The 22,137-nt window shown below is 38.8% G+C and overlaps 3 protein-coding genes and 1 pseudogene across 3 annotated transcripts; 1 reads left to right on the forward strand and 3 right to left on the reverse strand.

Moving 5' to 3' along the window:
- Positions 1 to 534: 534 nt before the first annotated feature.
- LOC148723258 (procollagen C-endopeptidase enhancer 2-like) lies at positions 535 to 5,830 on the reverse strand. The gene is made up of 7 exons (XM_088733377.1): positions 5,794 to 5,830; positions 5,622 to 5,697; positions 4,445 to 4,483; positions 3,508 to 3,652; positions 2,141 to 2,388; positions 1,054 to 1,446; positions 535 to 807 (listed from the first exon to the last, which is right to left on the reverse strand). Exons 2-7 carry the CDS (start codon positions 5,668 to 5,670, stop codon positions 725 to 727), a joined length of 957 nt encoding a protein of 318 aa, XP_088589503.1. The 5' UTR covers positions 5,671 to 5,697; positions 5,794 to 5,830; the 3' UTR covers positions 535 to 724.
- A 5,926-nt stretch (positions 5,831 to 11,756) lies between these two features.
- On the reverse strand, positions 11,757 to 21,071 carry LOC148723259 (bone morphogenetic protein 1-like; annotated as a pseudogene).
- On the reverse strand, positions 14,122 to 15,017 carry LOC148723260 (uncharacterized). Its single transcript, XM_088733386.1, has 2 exons — positions 14,755 to 15,017; positions 14,122 to 14,677 (listed from the first exon to the last, which is right to left on the reverse strand). Exons 1-2 carry the CDS (start codon positions 14,958 to 14,960, stop codon positions 14,557 to 14,559), a joined length of 327 nt encoding a protein of 108 aa, XP_088589512.1. The 5' UTR covers positions 14,961 to 15,017; the 3' UTR covers positions 14,122 to 14,556.
- LOC148723261 (uncharacterized) lies at positions 16,276 to 17,194 on the forward strand. The gene is made up of 2 exons (XM_088733387.1): positions 16,276 to 16,562; positions 16,640 to 17,194. The coding sequence occupies exons 1-2, from the start codon at positions 16,357 to 16,359 to the stop codon at positions 16,758 to 16,760; spliced, it is 327 nt and encodes a 108-aa protein (XP_088589513.1). The 5' UTR covers positions 16,276 to 16,356; the 3' UTR covers positions 16,761 to 17,194.
- Positions 21,072 to 22,137: the final 1,066 nt, after the last annotated feature.

Below are 22,137 nucleotides of genomic sequence, written 5' to 3' on the forward strand. Positions count from 1 at the left end.
CGAGCGTCGCTGATATACTCCCATTCGCATTCACGGTGAAGTTTCTCCTCTTAGCAATAGTAATATATCAGAGCTAACTGTGTATAGTTTCAAAATGACAAATGTTTCATGCCTAAATCCGGTCTGTAAGGTGAAACTGCGCGTGAAGATGAGATAATCCCATCACTGATTGCACCAATAATATCTATAATCTATGGTTGAAAGAACAACATGATTTCCCGGAAAAAAGGATCGAGATAAAAACTATGCAGAGACAGCGAAATTTTTTCTTACCATGCACGCTCGCAGTGGTCGTTTATATAGCTTTTAAAAATGAAACTGTGTCCTCTCAAAAGTCAGCAACATTGCAAAAACCGTATATGGTATAATGAATACAATTTTGAAACTGGTTGAAATATCTGTTGAAATATGTAAATTGGCCACCGTAACTAATAAAAAAGCTATTTTTTATTCGTTACGGTGGCCAATTTACATATTTCAACTGAGTTGATATAACCAAATTACATTGTTACCCCCACCGACGCGGCACCACAGTTTCTTTAGAACTTTTAGCCTTTATTCATTTAGTTGAAAATCCTTAGCCACGACCAAAATGTAACTACAGAACATTAAAAGGAATATAGATCTTCTGGAAGATGGCAATACAGGCTTCACAGAAACAAAATGAAACAAAAAACAAAGCTTAAAAAATTACATCGCACAAAAAACTACTCTCGACACATGATTATACCAAGTTGACTTTTTCCACGATCAGAGCTGAGAGGAACAGTAGCGTCAATGGATTGCTGGCAGAGAATCTTCCTTGTCCTAGAACAATAAAAAAAGAAAAGACTTCAACAAAATTTCTCAACCATTCATTTCGATGGCTAGTTGAAAAGGTTAAGTACGAAAGTGAATTCTTTTTCACAGTGACAACACAAGAAAATTCATTACATCCGGCGACTTGTTTTGAAAATTTTTGCCTTACCGGCGAAGGAGTCAAATGTAAAAAAAAAAAACTTCTATTCCACGTTACGATAGAGAAACTTAACTCAGCGTATTTCTATAACACACCTGCTTTAAAGGAAGCTCTGAACCCCTTGTACACTGTGGTAGAATTTCTGTCACTAATGAACTGAACCCAAACTATGTTCCCTTGACTCCTTATCGAGCTCGGCTTTGTATTTCCACACAGGTGATTGGTCAGAATTGGACCGTTTTTGCCAGATATTGTTTTAGGATCACCAACCTCGATGGATGCCTCACGGAACTCAACATAGTCACTTTTGCAATCCTCACTGTCCTCCAGTTCAAATACATCGAAGTTTATCTGGATCTGCCGACCCTCAGGAACAATTAAAAACCACTGTTCTTCGTAACTTGGGGGGTAGCTCTCGACGCCAACTTTTGGTGTACCAAACTCAATAGTTTCATCTTCGGTTGCATTTAGATAGTTTTCTTCACCCACTGCAAAATAAAAGAAGTAGTTTGCTTTCTGTCTATCCTGAGAAATTGTCTCTAATCTCGAGACAAATTGTCATTCACATGCAACACTAAATGGCAATGCAATTGGGGGAGAATAGTCTTAAGAATGGGGCCTAACAGAATTGGGGGAAAAAAAGAACTGAATGCAGGGCTCTTCTGCTTCGAACCAGGTTCTACCAGGAAACTTTAAATGGCAAAGTGGCGCACCCTAAAAACAGCGGTATCTTATGAAAAGGTTACCTTTAAGCTTCGATCTCTTGCTTTCGACTCAGCTTCCTGGCTTACTTAAAAGCATTTTGATGAACGCTATTATCATCTCTAGAGCATGCAGGCTCTAAGGCCCTCTTTAGGAAAATTTTGAGATGCTGTTCACTTGTTTGACTGACGACTTTTTGTACGCTTCCTTGTTTTATTGTTTGCATAGTTATTACTTACCTGACAAGGTATGGGCTATGAAGGTTAAGTTAAATCCCTTGTAGTGTGTGGTGTCATCTGACACGAATCGAAAGTAGAACGTCGATCCATGAGCACCGTCATCTAACAAAGCTTCCCAATCAACGTTGAAGAGATATCCTTATAAATAGTTGTAATTGTATCGTCCAAAATTTTTTTCTTCCTGGTGTAGACAATTATGATATTAACCATATCGTCACTGTTTGTTTAATTCTTAACTTACCTGCCCGGGACATGGCTATGAAGGTGAAGTTAAATCCTGTGTAATGTGCGCTATCATCAGACATAAAACGAAAGTAGAGTGTCGATCCAAAAGAACTGACCCACGTATTACGAACGTTGAAGAGATATCCTTGTAAATAATTATAACTGCGTCGTCCACATAGTTTTGCTCCGTATTGTAGATATTGGTAAGAGTTACTAAATTGGACAAAGTCGCATCTACAACGAGAGCACAATTCTATGTCCTGGCTGGAGAAAAAAAATGGAAGTATAAAAACTCTACTTTATCCTTTCACAAACCTAACTAAAAAGCAAACTGGAGATAAATGCAGTTGAGAAACAACTGTAACTTTTTCGTGATGGTGTGGCCTGTTCTATACAAGCTGATACAAGCTCCTTTCCTGTGCGTTGCATGATGCCAAACGGGTTTAAATCCAAAATCTTTCGTTACCACTCTAAATTTACTTTCAATGTTTTTGTCCTATGTTTTTCGTGTTGGGCCTGGCAAGCTCCGCCTCAGCATTGATCAATTGATACGATTCAAAATTATCATAATCCTGATTACTAATGTTATTATTTTTCTCATTATATTAAAGAAAAACTTATACGCCTCTTAAAGATTGCACCAAGTATCTAACATATTTCAAGGAAATTCTTAAGTAGTTTAATGGTTCGAATTATTATTTCATGTACCCTCAGCAATCATAACCACTACTATTTCCTCAAATGTGCGTGGCACATTAGCTGCTTTATTTTTCTCTAATTACTCTATAGCGTTGTTATAGACAGTGTCACCAAACAGTTAAAACATCGTTAAAAAGTCCACTCAGCTGAACCCACTTATCATAGAATTTATTAAAATAACCTTAGAAACAACCGATTACCCCACAAAACTAAGGAATTTACAAAGTGGAGTTTTATTTTATTTAAAGAATGTCCCAACTAGAGATATTTTCTTTGAGAAATGTGTTTGTTTTTTTTTTCGGGCATTGTAAAAGTTGTGATTAATTTGTAAAAGGATTTCAAATCTTCCAATTCAATCTGTAATCGTACTCGTGATAGACAAACCGAACTCCATCAAAACATCCATTTCGTAGGTTTCTATTTTTACGATAGTGATTAACAACAGCATAAAATCAACTCACGGCATCGCCCATGAAATTAGCATGCTATACACTGGATGCAAATATGGCGTCCAATTTGAATTGGCATTGTTCTGGACTCCCTAGCCTCGTCTTCACGTGGAAATACAAAAGGGTTATTACATGTGTGAGAGGCTAGTCAGTCCAGAACAATGGAAACTCAAATTGGACGCCATATTTGCATTCGGTGTATTGAAATGTGCAGAAAAGAAAAATGTAATCATACCTTAAGTGACGAAAGGAAATGCCGGCATAAGTGTCGGGAACCGTAATGCTCCAACATTTGGTCTCGTTCTTTCCATAAGTGCCTGACTCAGGATACTTGAAGCTACCGCTAGTAGCTGTGATGTTTGTCATACCATTAGGACATGCTGAAGTGAAGACAAAAGTTATTTTACATATTGACTACATTTATCCATATTTAGTAGGAGACAAATCCCTTCCACAGTTTTACATTATTTCATCGTGTACGAATTGGCATATTCACGTCGATATCAATGAGATGGAACGTTACTTCGCGATTTTGCTCTTGTTCATGATAACTTTAAGTGCGATGAAAAATAAGTAAACCCGCCACCAGAGAAAGTACTGGTTGAGACATCGATTGCTCGAACATAACCGAGTGACAAATTGTCATTCCTCAGTGTTCCTAGCAATGAGCGCTTCAAAGCCTCACATATCCAACTGCTTCAAATGGAATATCTAAAGGCTAAAAGTTTCTAAAGAAACTGTGGTGCTGCGTCGGTGGGGGTAATAAGGTAATTTGGTATTATCAAGTCAGTTGAAATTGTAAATTGGCCACCGTAACAAATAAAAAAAGCTGACGTTTCGAGCGTTAGCCCTTCGTCAGAGCGAATATATAAAGTTGAATTTATCATAACACTCTCAAATATACACAAAATTTGTATGAATTTACCGCATTGTTTTTGGCGACTACTTAGTTTTTTTTTCATTGCGTAGAATTCCATCGTATTACCAAAGGGTAATAGGTCCACGTGTTTCTTAATTTATTTTTATTTTTATTATTTTTTCAACTACATAACGTTAGGCTCCTCACTTTACTCTCCACTTATCAAGCACAAGCTGAGTGAATAGCGAACACAATCGGACTGCAGTATCTTTTAAAGTACGCAAGTGGGTTTACACTAGCCTTTGAAACTTACTTGAATCGCACTGACCGTTCTTGAAGAAAAGCGCCAAAGCTGAAACAAGAAAAAACTCAGGTGTCATTAAATTGAAAACAAACAAACAACTGAACACAAGACCAAAAAGGCAAGATACGGCATGTACACTGCTAGCTATCTGTACTTCTTTATGACGCTAGAACAGAGGCGAGAAAGGATTGTTCCCTAATTGATGTGAAAATACTTAATAGAACACAGACATTAGGCGCAGCGCATGAAAAGCTCTTTATCCGCATAATAGCCGCCTCGAGGCGGGAATTTCTTGGCTGAGTTGTTTCTCGTTGTTTCAAAATCAAGCATTGGGAGTTCCTTTCTCGAAAGGATTTCAACTGACGATTGACTTTCATGCATATATTTCGGTTTTTTAGATCCAGCAGAAGAAAATGCAATTGATCAAAAAACTCAGGTGTCATTAAATTGTAAACAAACAAACAAACAACTGAAAACAAGAACAAAAAGGCAAGATATGGCCGTGTACACTAGCTGCTAGCTATCCGCTGTACTTCTTTATGACGCTAGAACATAAGCGAGAAGGAATTGGGAAGCCATAGGATTTTTATCGCAAGAGTATAGATAAACCAAGCAGATGTTGTTACATAACATAAAATTCAAATAGCATCAGGAATGAAGTTCCATTCTCTAATTGATGGGAAGGCACAGACACTAGGCGCAGTGCATGAAAAGCTCTTTGTCCGCATATTAGCTTTCCCGAGGCCGTAATTTCTCGGCTGAGCTGTTTCTCGTTGTTTCAAAATCAAGCTTTGAAATTTCCTTTCTCGAAAGGATTTCATCTGACGATTGGCTTTGTTGCATTCAGTTCGGATTTTTCAAAATGCAATGAATCGAAAAGATGTCCTTCACTTCAAATATCATCACTTTTGCGAAAGTTTTTTAAACTCCTTGCCATGCTGAAGGCGGTCTGGCGAGGTTGGGCACTTTGGTCTAACAGAGCGTTCACGCGGTGAAATCCAGTAGACGATCTTTTTGATTCTTCACAAGATAACACAAAAAAGATCTAAAGTGAACCGAAGTCTAAAGAAGTGAGGTCTATTCAAATTTAACGTGAGAGCGAAAAAAGTGATGCCGTTGCGTCGCTATTTGGAAACTAGTATTATCATGCATTAATGTCCGAGTATATGAATGGTAAACAACTTACCAATGAAAGAAGCAGCTGTAACGAATTGGCTGGACTTAGATACCTTCATTCTTCAACAGCGTCAAGTTATTTTTGTCTGCAACAGTAAAAGATCAGTTTTCACTGAGTTTAATAGGACAAATTCCCGCACAGTTGGAAAAACGACAGCTACGTTGTTATCTCAATCCGTTACCTAGCACAGATATGCACATATGGTAACTGCGGTTATTATACATTGTAGTCACCATCTGTCTTCTTATTGGCTAAACGCCCACAATTAATTCTGGGAAACAGCGCAACCTACAGATTATTCACTAATCTGTACCTACAGATTAGCAACTAATCTGTAGGTTGCGTGCGCAATGCATGATTTCAGGTGGAGCAATAATGGGGGGGAAGGGGGTGGGTCGCATTACAGTCAAATTTTAATTTCACCGGATTTCAAAAAACCTAAAACCAAATTTTTTTATCAGGAAAACAAAAATTAAATTAACAACATTAATTAGAGTCGCATTCCAACTGGGTTAAAATGGAAACGTCAATCACGCAGGCATCTCGCATCCGGCAAAAATAAACATTCCCGCGAACTAACCATGCGGCGAAACAGAACACTTTGCATGGCGATTATAGTCCTGTTGTTTTCAGCTATTCAACAACAACAAAATCAAGTGCTTGCTTTTGTTTTGCTGATGGGGAGATGGAGAAATAGTTGCAACAGACTGCTTACCAGTGCTGCTGCCTTGAGACAACGAAATCGCCGTTTGCGACAATTACGACGAGCGCCATATGCATGGTCGCTTCCACGTCCCAATGAATCTTGGTTCGAAGTACACTATAATGATCTCGCCATACCGGTAAAATCCTGAGAAATTGTTGGAAACGAAAAATTCTTGTCTATCCATAATCATGTATGTGAACACGTCATAAATGGAGAAATTTCCCGCTCTTTTTGGTTTATATCTTTTTTAAAAACAAAGGCGCGCTATATAAGGAAGTCTTCTCTGAGAAGACCTTGGCTCATTTGTCACTCACCGTTGACGTGTACGGGTCAAATTTAAATGCTGGTAGACGAACAAAAGGAGCTAATGAGATATCTATTGTTTACTTCCACCAGCATGGTGGCATGAGGTAACGTGCGAACCACCTACTTCCATCTCAAATTTACCGCCACAAATAAAGACATTTTCCATTGGAGAAAGGAAATACAAATCTCAAAAATTCTTGTATTGTGATGAAGACATAAAACAATTTTGAGGAATGCGCACGCTGTTCACTGCTTTGGAGTAGCTGTAGCTCAAGCTGACTTGACTCTAAGAGTTCTACTTCACACGACGGTTGATTGACAAATGGTCCAGTGGGACCTAAGGCTCCTTTTATAGCGCGCCTTCGTGTTTAACCTTTTTTCACACGCACGCACAAATGACAACTTTGACCACAACGGATGCGGTTCTTTTTTATTAAAAAAAATTTGGCAAAATCGGTCAGCCCCACCCAATCATACCGGCGTCTTTGATGATTTTTAGAATTTTGAAAATTTTTGGAAACAGCAAAAATTGGGTCGCGTTAGAAAATGTTTGTGTTGACAGATTTTAATCCCTAGAGTAAACAATTCTCAACGAAATCGGCCGTAATGCGACCCGGGCCAATGTCAAGTTCACGGACAGTGAAGTAAGAATGGCTACTCGATTCGCTTCATCGACCCAGCGAGAAATTGAGAAATTACTTAAATAAAGATAAAGATTAGGAAAATACTAAAAGATCGACAGTTTTCTTCAATGATACTTTCTTTAGAAATGCATTTAAGTTTTCTGCAATTGATTGCTTTATAAAAACGGTGAAAATTTGTTTACCACACAGTTGTACATTTTTAAGTGTTCGAAAATAAACTGCGTTCGCTGCGACAATGCGTTTGGCGTTATTTTCTTTAAAACAATGTATAATAAAAAAGTTATTGGATGAGGTTTTTGTGATTACCGGAATAATCAAGGTCTCGGTTATTGTTATCAGCCGAAGCCGAAGCCTTCGGCTTCAGCTGATAACACTTACCTCGACCTTGATTATTCCGGATATCACAAAAACCTCATCCAATAATTGTTTATAATTGGTCGGTGGGCCGCAATAGAGCTGCACAATAGAGCTGCGCAAACCGCAATATTTTACATTTTTTGGATTCCTGCACCTAATGCCTCATTCCCTTTAGTTAGATAATTACTCTAGCCTAAAAGTTAATCTTTACATTGTCAACTTTTTTAATCAGGGAATATACGACCAAACAAAAAAGAAAAGAAACGAAGTGGGGTTAGTCGCCTGTACTGCAACACTGACACAAATGTAGTTGGTCTTTAACTACATACATACTTTATATATTCAACAGTCTAAAACATTCTGTATGGATACATCATACGCTTGAACAATGTTCTACAAATGGCTCAAGATCGACAAGATTAAAAAAGGATTCGGCGTACATCACGACAGAACAAAAATTCTGAATGAATACATCATACGCTTGAACAATGTTCTACAAATGGCTCAAGATCGAAAAGATTAAAAAGGGATTCGGCCTCTGTGTTAAGCAAACCATTTTTTTTATCATTATCTATTTATAGAAAAACTTGAGATTTAGCGAAGCGTACGTCTTTCATTGGTTATCAGTGGACAGATTCGAGGAATAATGAGACAGTGTTCGCGTTATGCATGTAATTGTAAAGTATATCACGACAGAGCACGTGTCATGCATGCCTCTCCAATTGAACCTTTATCAGCGTCACCGTTTTTGTTTCGGAAAGTTCATAAAAGTTTAATTCATTGGTAAATAACAGGTCCCGGCTGCTCGAAGGGAGGATAACCTTATCAACTCGATTAATCTCTGTCCAGTGGATCGCAGAGAACGCTTTGTTAACACTTATCCGCTGAATAGAGATTTATCTGTTGAATAGCCTTATCGATATCCGTCCTTTGAACGTTTTGTTAACTCTTATCCGCCGGATAGAGAATTATCTGTTGAATAGCGTTATCGATATCCGTCCTTTGAACAACTGGGCCCGGGACTTTGCGTTTTCCAGTTCGTTCTGTAATCGTAATTGAGATTGATAAATCAGACTCCTGCTTTTCGGGGAATCAGTAGTTAGATTACGGACAGAATTACTCTCCTCTTGGTCTCCAAATATTTCCTCCATTAATCATACGTGACTATCCATAAATGGGCAAGAGTACCATATAACCCCATACATTAATTATGCATTCAGTCTTTGTTCAATGAAAACAATAGCGATAACAATAGAACTCCGCAGAGACTAGTAGTCTTTGTTTTGAAAATTTGGATTTTTTTTCTAAGTCTTTTTTGAAACAGGGTAAATTTGGCGCGTTTTGGCTTTGCAAAAAAGAAAACTCAAGTAATTTTCCAGAGGTTTTTAATTTTGAAATATAACTGAATGTTCAGTTTCGCTTTGAAAGTGTAAAATTGGCCGGAAAATAACGTTAAGTCTACGGTCAGGCTTTGAAGTTTGTCAATGCAAAGTTTAAATAAATGTTGTGTCTTACCTGTTCTTGTGATTTTGGTTGATTCTTTCATTATCCTTTCGTGTCCTAGTGATGAAAATTGTTCGTGAAGGCCGGTGCATACAGCGATGCAAAGAAACCTTTGTATCTAGTCTTTCTGGACTTCACAAAGTTGGGCGATACGTTCGATAATGTTTCCAAAGGGATCGTTTCCGTAGTGCTGACGCCACATATATTCTTGTAGGTAGCCATCGAAAAGTCCTTTGGATGTTCCTGTTTGGGGCAAACCTCGCTTGATTCCCCACCATGTATTTTCGATACCATGTGTGTGCGCACCGGTGAATTCCGGCGCATTGAAGCCATTCTATCGCAACCCTTTTTTGAACATCGCCACTTGTACCCGTCTCGCGATGAAGCACGTCGCGTCCAGCTAAGTTCAATGCTGCGCCCAGCTCGAGGACATTTTACCGACGTCACAAGCAGGTTGTGATCCTTACACCACTGTATGCACCGGTCGTGATCCGATAATATTCGAGAAAGTCGAATAAAATTCAGTCTCCCCATCTCCGAGTTGTTGTTCTTCTTCTTCCTTCTATCTTCTTCTTTCGTTGATGTTATTAGATAGAGGTATGAATAAATATTGTTTTCTATGTGGTATTTGGCCAATCGTAGAGAAGAAGAAATGCATTCTTTAGTGCAAAGGGGACCTTTGGTGCATTATATCAATGCACATATTGTTATGAAAATTTTTTTACTGAAAGGTAAAAGAAAATGTAGCTTTTGGAGAGGAACTCCTAACTGGTTTGCGTGGCATAGTGGTAAGGCTATGGTTTGATAATTGTCTCATAATAACGCGTTGTCTGAGGAGCGATGGTTCAAGGCTCAGCAGAACTGCCAAGATGGTAAAAAGGGAAAAAAAAAAAAAAAAAAAAAAAACAGAGGAGAAGTTAGGAACGAAGGGGAGAGGGGAGAAGAACGTGAGAAAGGAATGGAGACGAAAAAGCCGCTTTCAATCAATTTCTCTTTTATTGAAGTAGCAAGTACTTATTAGTAATGTATATATGCTAAACCCGTGGGAATAAGTCATTGTCTTAAAAACAATGGGGTGCATACATAATTAATGAAATTGAATGCATAATTAATGTATGGGGTGATATGGTACTCTTTCCCATAAATGTTGCGTGTAGTATCGCTGAGTATTTTTGCTAGTTGCACTGTATTTTACATACAATCAACGAGTAAAAATACTCAGTAATACTACACAACAAATAGTCTAATAAGAGATTTATTATCCAACATGCTAAATTGTTTTTTCAGTGCGGACGAATTTCGCGAATATTTACTTACGGGGAGTGCGTGACAGAAGTATGCGAAGTGGAACGGAGCTCGCGCTGTTTCTACTTTTTTCAATAACAATAAAATTTCACTGTCGTCTAACTGCTTTTCTTCGTCCGATTTATCTTATAAATTTGGATCAATATTCGCCGGCCTCTCCGACTCTTCATCATCAGAAAAATTGATTTAAATTGTCATCCATTTTTTGCGTAACTTTTTAGTTTATGTTTAAGTTTAAGTTTAGTTTAAGTTTAGTTAAGTTTTGTCGGCCATTTTTTTCCTAACTTCAATTCAATTCCTCGCTTACGCGATGCGAGAAAATCTGTCTAACCGATTCTCTGGAATACAAATTACGCCAGATATTTGTACTCGTTTTTGGCGTTATTTGTACTCTGCAAGACACAGTTGGTTAATAAAAGCGGATATATATAGTAAGTTGACCGCCGATAAGATGGGATCATCAGAGTACCACAATGCATTATGGGAGGAGCAAAACCATCCGACCCCCCACTCCTGGCGATAAATAATGACCTGGTCCTGATATGCGATAAACGACGTGAGCGATCGATAAATGACGTGGGTGATGTCAGCCTTGCGTCAGATTTGTAAAGAGGAGGGCTTTTACACCAATAATAGAGAAAAGTGAATAAAATAACACAAACTGACGGAGCTCTTACCGCGCTTCATTAAAGTAAGACAACTACTGCCTCGGATCGCTTTTAACAATTGGTAGAAAATTGCAGTTACTGTATAATTGAAATTAAACCTCGTTCTTCACTTTCATTGAGCACCCTGAGCCATCCAGTCGACAAAAACTCAGAACACAATCCGATTTATGTGGAGTTAATGTACAGGATAAGAAGGAAGTGGGTAAATCTCTCAAAACTGTTTCTGAGTATTTGTATTCAAGTCTCAGAGCCAACTATAGTCGAAGCTATTTAACATCAAAGGTGTCTCTAGGTACCTTTTTGAGGTCATCGTGGAAATTTTGGGATTTCTAAACTTGAAAAGAAACGGAGCAGGGTTAAATCCTGGGAGCAGGTAGTGGGGAGGTGGTAGAAGGAAACTCCTTGCTTGGCCTGATTAGGTAAGGAGCCTAAAATAAGGTGTAAGAATTGAGGGTCTTTTGAATTGAATAGAGCCGCAGTCATTAGCAATGATGTAAGATTTCTTAACAAAAACAAAATTACAGTCATAAAATGCCTCTTTGTTCTCGACATTAAAAAAGCTGTCAATTCATAACAGCGTTAAGCTAGGTGAAACGGACTCAAACTTTCACCAAACAGGAGACTTCTTTTGGACACACTTGAGCACTTGAGAGGACTAGAAGAAGTTGTTCCTTGACGCGTGCATGATCACAGCTGAGAACAACAGACGGATAAATGGACAGCTGACCGATAATCCTCCCTGTCCTGGTGTTGTAAAAAAGCCAGATTTGAGGAAAATTTATGAGTCGTTAATTTTCATGGCTTATTGAATAATAACAGTTTAATTGTCTCTAAAAGCAACAACAAAGAAACAAACAAACACTTTCGTGTTGCAGTTGCAGCAAGCAAAAAAAACCTAGCTGATTATCAACTCTGGCAAATTATTAAACATTTTACCTCACGACGGAGAAAATTAAAAAAAAAACCCTCTATACCTTGTCATCAAAGACAAACTTTATATATTTTTTTCTTGTCAAAACACATCTGCTTTAAAGGAAGCTTTGAATCCCTTGTACACAGTGGCAGAGTCTCTATTGCTTTTGAACTGAACCCAAACCATGTTCCCTTGACTTAGTATCGAGTTCGGTTTTGTACTTCCACACAGACGATTACTTAGAATTGGACCAAAATGGCCATATAGTTCACCAACATAGGTATATGCTTCACGGAACTCAACATAATCATTCTTGCAATCCTCACTGTCCTCTAGTTCAAATATGTCGAAGTCTGTCTAGACCTTCCGTCCCTCAGGAACAACTAAAAATCATTCTTCTGTGTAACTTAAAGGGTAGTTCTCAATGTCAACTTTTGGTGTGCCAAACTCAGTGGTGTCATCTTCAGATGCATTCAGATAGTTTATGTCACCTTCTGCAAATTGAAAGCAGTCTTTTACTAAATTAAAAATAAACGAAGACAATAGAGGTTGTCAAGAGCTTTAACATATATTTGCTAAAAATAACATTTTCTCCCAATCAGTTTCCTCTCATCTTGCTCTAGTTCATGTTGCTCTGTTGGCACCATAGCTGCAATGTTCCAAAAGTTCCAACTGATCGGGTGTAAGTTTGCTAAAGATCCACATTTTTGGTTTGGAAATAAGTCAGAGAAAAACTAGGTCGACGTTAAAGGGAACTGAAGCCTAAAATTAGTATCCTTTTAGCATTCATTACTAGTTATCTTCTGAGAAGTTAGAGGAATTCGTTTACTTCTTGTCATTTACGAGAAAGGTTGATTGCACAATACACTGTTAAAAAATTACTGATGGTAAATTTCAAGAGTCCTTTCGTGGTATTTCGAGTGAAGCAAATATGCACGCGCATAAAGTGAAAAATTAAAGGAAGCCTAAGATCACCAGCTCTTTCTCGAAATGAAATTAATACTAACCCCGTAAAAGTTCACACTGCATTTGCAAAAAAATTATAAGCATACCGCAAAAATACCTCTCTCTACATAAACGAACGGGACAACAAAATTTGGATATATCAACAAAGTTGAAATGGTAAATTGGCGACCGTAACAGTTACAAAAGCTGACGTTTCGAACGTTAGCCCTTCGTCGGAGCGAATAGAGGAATTGTGGGTTGTGTGTGCTTTTAAAGGCAGAAAATGGAGCTACGTTATTGGTGAGAACATAGCAACGAGAAAAACAAGAATAAATTAGTGGAATGAAAAGCGTTCGTTGATCCCTGTGGGATTTAGACTGCCGGTTTGAAAGATGAGCTTTTGTTCAAGATTTTTACGGCTTTCCGCGCTACCTAAGTGTAAGGAAAGAACGCAGATTACCATATGTGGCATAGAATGATTAGGCAAATTAAAATGCCTAGCGACTAGTTTCGATGTGTCCTTGTCAATCCTTTCCACGTCTCGAAGGTGTTCTCGGAATCGGTCACCTAGTCTTCTGCCTGTTTCGCCGATGTATATCTTTTTACAATAAGTGCAAGTTATGCAATAGATTACATTGGCGGAGGTGCACGTGAAGTGATCGGTGATTTTAATGGATCGTTTAGGTCCCGATATTTTATCAGTGTTGTGAATGAAAGGACACGTTTTGCATCGTGCACGAGCGCATTTAAAAGTGCCTGGTTGGTCATTAGTCTGAAAAGAACTTCTGACCAAAAAATTGCCTATGTTTTTGTCGCGTTTGAATGAAATGAGCGGAGACTGCGAAAAGATAGTGCTTGTCTGTGGGTCGTTTTGAAGTAATTTAAAGTTTTTAAGAATGATGGATTTAACTGAGTGGTTGTGAGGGTGAAACGTGAGATTGAATGGAATGCGGTTGGAATCTTCCTTATGCGGCGTTTGTAGCGCTGAATGTCGATCAATAAGTTGGGCGCGGTGGTAACCCGCTTGAACGACAGAAACAGGGTAACCACGTTTATCGAAAAACTGGCACATCGACTCTGATTTGTGGTGGAAATCAGACTCATCACTACATAAACGACGAGGTCTTAGAAACTGAGACTGATTAACTGCCTCACTGTAGCCTGCGAACAGGCTCCCGGCTTGGAGGTGCACAACGGCGCGAAGCAGGGGAAAGGGAGCCTGCACGCGTCTTGCTAAATCGCGTTTGCCTCCTACAAGAACCCCGCAGAGAACTCATCTTGTTAACTGTCAAATGTCAACCAATCAGCGCGCGCCGGAAGTCAAAATCCAAAACAGAAAACAAACAAACGAACAGGCTCCCGGCGAGCAAGCGCCATGTCTCACGGAGGCATTTTTAACAGTAACTGTTTAATAATGACACTTTAAGTTTTTTCATCTGCAGTCGCCGTGATTGCAAGTATTGGCGTCCCTTAAACAGATAAAACGAATAAATTAAACGTAATCAAAGTAAAGAATGACTTCAGCGCCTTGGTCAGGAAATCAATTAATGCAATCGAAAGACTCCAAAAATAAGTAAACAGGCACGGCAACACAGACTTAAGCTTTTCGGTGAATGACTATAGAACTTGACTCTCCTTGTTTACAAAAGGATCTGATCTGCGACAATTTCCCAAACGCCTCACGGAAAGCAACATTTGCACCGAGTTTTGACTCAGACCTGTGAACGATCATTGAACAAGTGAGCAACAATTTAGTTAGAAGTATCCCCAATAGGATTTGTTAGAAACATAATACCTTTTTCCAGTCCACATCTCAACAGTATGGGACTCATCCACCACAACTGCGGCCAACTTTCTGTCAAGAGAAGAGCAGTTATCTTTCATAATGTCGAGGAATCGTTTCTCCATAACTGTCACAGCCGAACCGAAGATTAGCTGAAATTTTGCGGCACACAACTCGTCTTCCGAGATATCCTCTGTGGAAGCCGCCGGGATACCCATACTTCCAGCCTCAGCAATTTGGTCTTCTATGATGCTTTTCAAAGGACAAATAATCAACACATTTGCCGCTCTTCCCCTTCTATCGATGCAGCAACAGCAAAGAGTTGGAAAATAAGACTTTTGCCGTATCCTGTCGGAAGAACCGCGAGCACATCTTCTTTCTTAAGTAAATACTCCACAGCATTACGCTGTTCGGGCTTCAATTGCAGCGTAAACTTCAAATTATTTGATAAATGGTCACAAGCCTCGCGAAGAACAGCATCGCTTCTTTCCGCCATTTTAATTTTTGTCTCTACCGGAACTGAAAACTAAGACTTACGTCATGAAAAATTAAAATCAACCAATCAGTGCTTTGCGTCCAAATTTTGGACGCAGACATTCGATATTCGGAGACTTGCGTGCAGGCTCCCCTTCCTGTGTCCCCACGTCTGATTGAACGGGGAGCCTGTGCGCAGGCTAGCCTCACTGTAGTACAACAACAGCACTGCGATCGTTCAGATACCGGGACAGCTCTCTGTGGGACTCTACCAAAGACCATGTGGGATATAACCTTTATGGGTTCCTTTAGGCGGTTTCCTCAGGTTTTAAGAAAGACAAGTAGTGATTTCAATGCAAGTCTTATGATGCATGGTTTTACTTCGTCGATATGATTAAAGGGTCCTTTATATTTGGTATTCTTTATAGTGCTTATTTACATTTGTTTATCAATATATATATGTCATTGTAATTGTTTCTGAAAAAAAATGAGTGCACGGAACCAATAAAGTTATTGTCATTTTTATTATCAATTTTAAAACATTTTTTTTTGCCTGCCTCCTTGTGTGATTGATGCCCTTTGTTGGTTTTCTTGCTTGGTTGTTTTTATAGTTGTTACCCACCTCTCACGGACCCGGCTATGAAGGTGAAGTTAAATCCTGTGTAATGTACAGTACCATCCGACAGGAAACGAAGGTAGACCGTCGATCCAGAAACTTCAGTGTACTTTGGAGCTCTCCAGGCATATCCATACAAAAAGTTGTAACTATGTCGTCTGCATGATTTCTTCGACTGGAGTAAATTGCTGTAGGAAGATGCTATTTGAAGATAGTCGCACTTACAGTCGAAGCATCTTTCCACGTCGAACTTGTGAAAAATATCACAAGCCGTTATCACTGGCTTTCAGTTCTTACCAAACTTAAAGACAAAGTGAAGATTTATCTATTAGAGAAGATAATCTTTTATCAATCACTTTGAACTCACTTTTTCACATTGTTTTTATCCCTTGTTTGACCGTGTTGGGCCTTATTTTCCAACTCTTTGCTGTTGCTGCATCGATAGAAGGGGAAGAGCGGCAAATGTGTTGATTATTTGTCCTTTGAAAAGCATCATAGAAGACCAAATTGCTGAGGCTGGAAGTATGGGTATCCCGGCGGCTTCCACAGAGGATATCTCGGAAGACGAGTTGTGTGCCGCAAAATTTCAGCTAATCTTCGGTTCGGCTGTGACAGTTATGGAGAAACGATTCCTCGACATTATGAAAGATAACTGCTCTTCTCTTGACAGAAAGTTGGCCGCAGTTGTGGTGGATGAGTCCCATACTGTTGAGATGTGGACTGGAAAAAGGTATTATGTTTCTAACAAATCCTATTGGGGATACTTCTAACTAAATTGTTGCTCACTTGTTCAATGATCGTTCACAGGTCTGAGTCAAAACTCGGTGCAAATGTTGCTTTCCGTGAGGCGTTTGGGAAATTGTCGCAGATCAGATCCTTTTGTAAACAAGGAGAGTCAAGTTCTATAGTCATTCACCGAAAAGCTTAAGTCTGTGTTGCCGTGCCTGTTTACTTATTTTTGGAGTCTTTCGATTGCATTAATTGATTTCCTGACCAAGGCGCTGAAGTCATTCTTTACTTTGATTACGTTTAATTTATTCGTTTTATCTGTTTAAGGGACGCCAATACTTGCAATCACGGCGACTGCAGATGAAAAAACTTAAAGTGTCATTATTAAACAGTTACTGTTAAAAATGCCTCCGTGAGACATGGCGCTTGCTCGCCGGGAGCCTGTTCGTTTGTTTGTTTTCTGTTTTGGATTTTGACTTCCGGCGCGCGCTGATTGGTTGACATTTGACAGTTAACAAGATGAGTTCTCTGCGGGGTTCTTGTAGGAGGCAAACGCGATTTAGCAAGACGCGTGCAGGCTCCCTTTCCCCTGCTTCGCGCCGTTGTGCACCTCCAAGCCGGGAGCCTGTTCGCAGGCTACAGTGAGGCAGTTAATCAGTCTCAGTTTCTAAGACCTCGTCGTTTATGTAGTGATGAGTCTGATTTCCACCACAAATCAGAGTCGATGTGCCAGTTTTTCGATAAACGTGGTTACCCTGTTTCTGTCGTTCAAGCGGGTTACCACCGCGCCCAACTTATTGATCGACATTCAGCGCTACAAACGCCGCATAAGGAAGATTCCAACCGCATTCCATTCAATCTCACGTTTCACCCTCACAACCACTCAGTTAAATCCATCATTCTTAAAAACTTTAAATTACTTCAAAACGACCCACAGACAAGCACTATCTTTTCGCAGTCTCCGCTCATTTCATTCAAACGCGACAAAAACATAGGCAATTTTTTGGTCAGAAGTTCTTTTCAGACTAATGACCAACCAGGCACTTTTAAATGCGCTCGTGCACGATGCAAAACGTGTCCTTTCATTCACAACACTGATAAAATATCGGGACCTAAACGATCCATTAAAATCACCGATCACTTCACGTGCACCTCCGCCAATGTAATCTATTGCATAACTTGCACTTATTGTAAAAAGATATACATCGGCGAAACAGGCAGAAGACTAGGTGACCGATTCCGAGAACACCTTCGAGACGTGGAAAGGATTGACAAGGACACATCGAAACTAGTCGCTAGGCATTTTAATTTGCCTAATCATTCTATGCCACATATGGTAATCTGCGTTCTTTCCTTACACTTAGGTAGCGCGGAAAGCCGTAAAAATCTTGAACAAAAGCTCATCTTTCAAACCGGCAGTCTAAATCCCACAGGGATCAACGAACGCTTTTCATTCCACTAATTTATTCTTGTTTTTCTCGTTGCTATGTTCTCACCAATAACGTAGCTCCATTTTCTGCCTTTAAAAGCACACACAACCCACAATTCCTCTATTCGCTCCGACGAAGGGCTAACGTTCGAAACGTCAGCTTTTGTAACTGTTACGGTCGCCAATTTACCATTTCAACTTTGTTGATATATCCAAATTTTGTTGTCCCGTTCGTTTATGTAGAGAGAGGTATTTTTGCGGTATGCTTATAATTTTTTTGCAAATGCAGTGTGAACTTTTACGGGGTTAGTATTAATTTCATTTCGAGAAAGAGCTGGTGATCTTAGGCTTCCTTTAATTTTTCACTTTATGCGCGTGCATATTTGCTTCACTCGAAATACCACGAAAGGACTCTTGAAATTTACCATCAGTAATTTTTTAACAGTGTATTGTGCAATCAACCTTTCTCGTAAATGACAAGAAGTAAACGAATTCCTCTAACTTCTCAGAAGATAACTAGTAATGAATGCTAAAAGGATACTAATTTTAGGCTTCAGTTCCCTTTAACGTCGACCTAGTTTTTCTCTGACTTATTTCCAAACCAAAAATGTGGATCTTTAGCAAACTTACACCCGATCAGTTATGGAATGATTTAGTAATTTTGTTTGTCTCTGGATGTAGATGTCCATTACGATAATGATTGACAGCAGCGGGAAATGAAATCGAAATGAAGTGTTGGACCATCCCAAGGGAAAGATGCTTACAACATTGGGATCATTCTCACCAGCAGCTCCAAAACTCTGGAATGGCCTACCTATGGAGCTTCGTCAAATAACTTCATTCAAACAGTTAAATCTCAACTTAAAACCTTTCTTTTTAAGAAGTATTTTTTATAGTTTGTAACATAGTTCATCTTATTCTCACAGTAATGTATTTTTCCTTTCTCTTAAACATATGATTATAAAGCGCCAATGATCAGCACATGTAATACACGCTATATAAATTGGTAAATTATTATTATCATTACTATTATTATTATTATTAATATTATTATCATGAACCGGAGAGTTTGCATGTTACTGAAGGGCTCAGACATGGCAAACGTACCTGGAAAAACGATGTACGATGTAGTCATAAGTGTCTGGAACTTCAATCCGCCAATATTTGGTCTCATTCTTCCCATAAGTACCTGACTGAGGATATACAAGCTCACCACTGGAAGCTGTGACGTTTGTTACGCCATTGGGACAAACTATTGTAAAGAGAAAATGTAGGTTTAAACGTTGATTTCATTTCTCACCCAAATTTATGGAACTCATGGTCGTGCGTCAATCTTCGTCAATCTTGCTAAGTTGGTACTAATAGCCTGAGGTGCATTTTAATTTTCGAATAAACAAGACAATTTCACTAACTCGAACCTGATGCGAACGAATTGGAATTTCTTCAGCGGAACCCTTCACCTTTATGCTAGCTTATCAAGCGAATAAAATTTGGTTTTGAGGTCATAACCTTACAAGAATTTTAGACTAATTTTTTTCAAATTCTTAATGTACATGGAAATTACACGTACAGGCTTTTTTTTTAAATGGAATATCTTAAGTCTTTAAATTTATCAATTACTGAAGGTCCTTTCAGTATTATATGACGTCACGTTGTGCTTGCTTGAATTGTGGACTCACGTTTGCTTGAACCTTGGACTTGCGATTAGTGTGTGAAACTTGTGAAGGTCGTTGATCCCGGTCGCTAGTTTATAGTCTGTTTTTTCTTTTATTAATGAATAGGGGTTTCTAATTACTTCCGTACTAGCCAATCAGCCTGCGCGAAAAGCAGTATTCGCCTGTGTGGTATGTATTATTTAACAATTATTCCACAAGCGCGCGTTGGATATGAGATGATAGATAGACAACGAGGCGCGTAGCGCCGAGTTGGCTATAATCATCTCATATCCAACAAGCACGAGTGGAATAATTGTTTTATTAAAAAAAAAAAAAAAAAAGGCCCTCAAGATATTAGGCAAATCTTCTCGACTTTATTTTGTAGGAAGAAACCGGATGTTACAATGTACAGATATCAGATTATGGTATATTGGTTCATATACCATAATGGCTAAGCCAATAAAAAGTCTTGAATTGCATTATCCAATGATCCAGTTTTTAATATTTACAGTTATTACACACGTTGAGTCGAAAACCGTTGATATTGGAATCAACAAGAACTGTATTGAGAGCTGAATAGATTTACACTGATTTGTATACTATACCTTCATTTATAGATTTGAAACTTACTTCAATTGCACTGTCCTTTGCCAAAGAATAGTAATAAAACTGAGGCAAGAGAAAATTCATTAGCCACTGGACTGAAAAGAAAGACAAGATATAGCTATATAGCCTGGTTTATATGTGACTTCTTTATCAAGCAGCAAGGACGTCGCGAAAATAATGGAACATAAATTTCTTTTGGAGAGAATGGATTGGGACGACTCAAGATTTTGACCGCAAGAGAATAGATAAACTGAGTGGAAAAAAAACAGATGAAATAAGACTCAGAATGAAACACAAATAAATTCGAAACTGAAAGTTCTTTCCTCAGTTGATGGAAAGATAGTTTACAAATGTAACGTCTGTATAATTGCCGCCCTAAGGCCCTTAGGTCGAAATTCCTCGGCTAATCCCTTACAGAGACGCTGTTTCAAAACCAAGTACTCCTTTCTGCACTGATTTGAAAAGACGATGGACTTTCATGGACTTTCACTTTCAAGATCCAGATTATCAAAACATTATGAGCCAAAACGATACCGTTCGATTCAAATATCATGCGTACGGTTTGGCAAGGTTGAGCAGGATCATCTCACAAGGCATTCGCAAAGGGAAATCTATTAGCTATCCTTTTCGCAGTAACACAAAGATTTACAAAATAAAGATGAATGAAATGAAAATCAAAGCCAACCTGACTTGGACCGAGGGAAGTGATACAGTTGCGTCGCTCTTTGGGAAAATGCGAATGTTTTGATACATGATGGATCGACAATTTACCTAGGAGAGAAGCAGCTGTAACCACTTGGTTTGAATTAAATACTTCCATTCTTTAACGCGTATGGTAAAGTTCCTTTTGCCTATAACACTAAAAGATTAGGATTCATTAAGTCTACTTTGAAAAATGCCCACTGTACAGTTTTTAAAATAACAGCGATCCTTTTATCTTTCCTGTTACTGAAGATTAGTGGCATGTCAAAGGGTCATGGTAACAGGTCACGGGGTTACAATGGAGCTATAAAAATCGCGCGTAGTTTAAGTTGTTTTGGATTTGCACACGTAACATTTATTTTATTGTCCTTAGATAATTGCCCTAGTTTAGAAGTGAATCTCAGCCTTGGTGAGCTTTAATGATCTTCGCTCATATAGACAAGCTTAACAGTCTAGAACATTCTATTCGATTAGATCATATTCCATTTTTAAATCAGTATCATTATGAATGACCAAGCATAACGAGGTAAATTACGCGCATTCTGGAGTATTCTAGAAAATCACTCCAAAAATGGCAAAAGATCTAGGAAAATGAAACTTGTGTTCACACTGGGGTAAAATTGAAGAAGAGCTCCCCAAAACATCTGTCGGCCGACAAGGTAGGGTAGAAAGGGTTAACACTTTCTCCACTGATGATCTGATTTCATCGTGGTCATTTTTTTATGTTCTAATACCAGTCACTGATAAAACGAAGTCATTGACATAGGAGCATTATTCTTCGCTAGTTCACTAAAGCTCCTGCCAAAGAGCAGCCGTGAACACTTAAGAGCCCATGACTGCTAAGGTTAGCGACTTAGGTTATTTCTATTAGGGAAGGAACTCGAGCCCGTTAAGGCTGCAAGAGACCTTGGCGTCACACTGGCCTCTAATTTAACATATAATGAACATATTGTTTCCACTGTATCTTCATGCATGTCACGATTAGGTCAAATTAACCGCGTTAAGCATATTTTCGATAAACGTGCCTTAATTCTTATTATAAATGCCCTAGTGTTTAGTAAATTATTTCATTGCTCTTCTGTTTGGAGCAACACTACTCAATCTAATTTGGACAAGCTCCAAGCAGTACAGAATTTCGCTGGTCGCATTTTGTGCGGCGCAAACAAATTCGATCATATAACTCC

Source organism: Stylophora pistillata, chromosome 9, assembly GCF_964205215.1.
Source record: "Stylophora pistillata chromosome 9, jaStyPist1.2, whole genome shotgun sequence".
NCBI lineage: Eukaryota > Metazoa > Cnidaria > Anthozoa > Scleractinia > Pocilloporidae > Stylophora > Stylophora pistillata.

Bases quoted from the DNA above. Each gene is read 5' to 3' on its own strand.
- LOC148723258 (XM_088733377.1), bottom strand. From the start codon at position 5,670: ATGAAGGTATCTAAGTCCAGCCAATTCGTTACAGCTGCTTCTTTCATT. The intron at 3,653-4,444 runs GTAAGTTTCAAA...TCTTCACTTCAG, and splicing joins GAACGGTCAGTGCGATTCAA to CATGTCCTAATGGTATGACA. The intron at 808-1,053 runs GTGTGTTATAGA...TTATTGTTCTAG, and splicing joins CAGAGCTTCCTTTAAAGCAG to GACAAGGAAGATTCTCTGCC.
- LOC148723260 (XM_088733386.1), bottom strand. From the start codon at position 14,960: ATGGGTATCCCGGCGGCTTCCACAGAGGATATCTCGGAAGACGAGTTG. The intron at 14,678-14,754 runs GTATTATGTTTC...GATCGTTCACAG, and splicing joins GAGATGTGGACTGGAAAAAG to GTCTGAGTCAAAACTCGGTG.
- LOC148723261 (XM_088733387.1), top strand. From the start codon at position 16,357: ATGGGTATCCCGGCGGCTTCCACAGAGGATATCTCGGAAGACGAGTTG. The intron at 16,563-16,639 runs GTATTATGTTTC...GATCGTTCACAG, and splicing joins GAGATGTGGACTGGAAAAAG to GTCTGAGTCAAAACTCGGTG.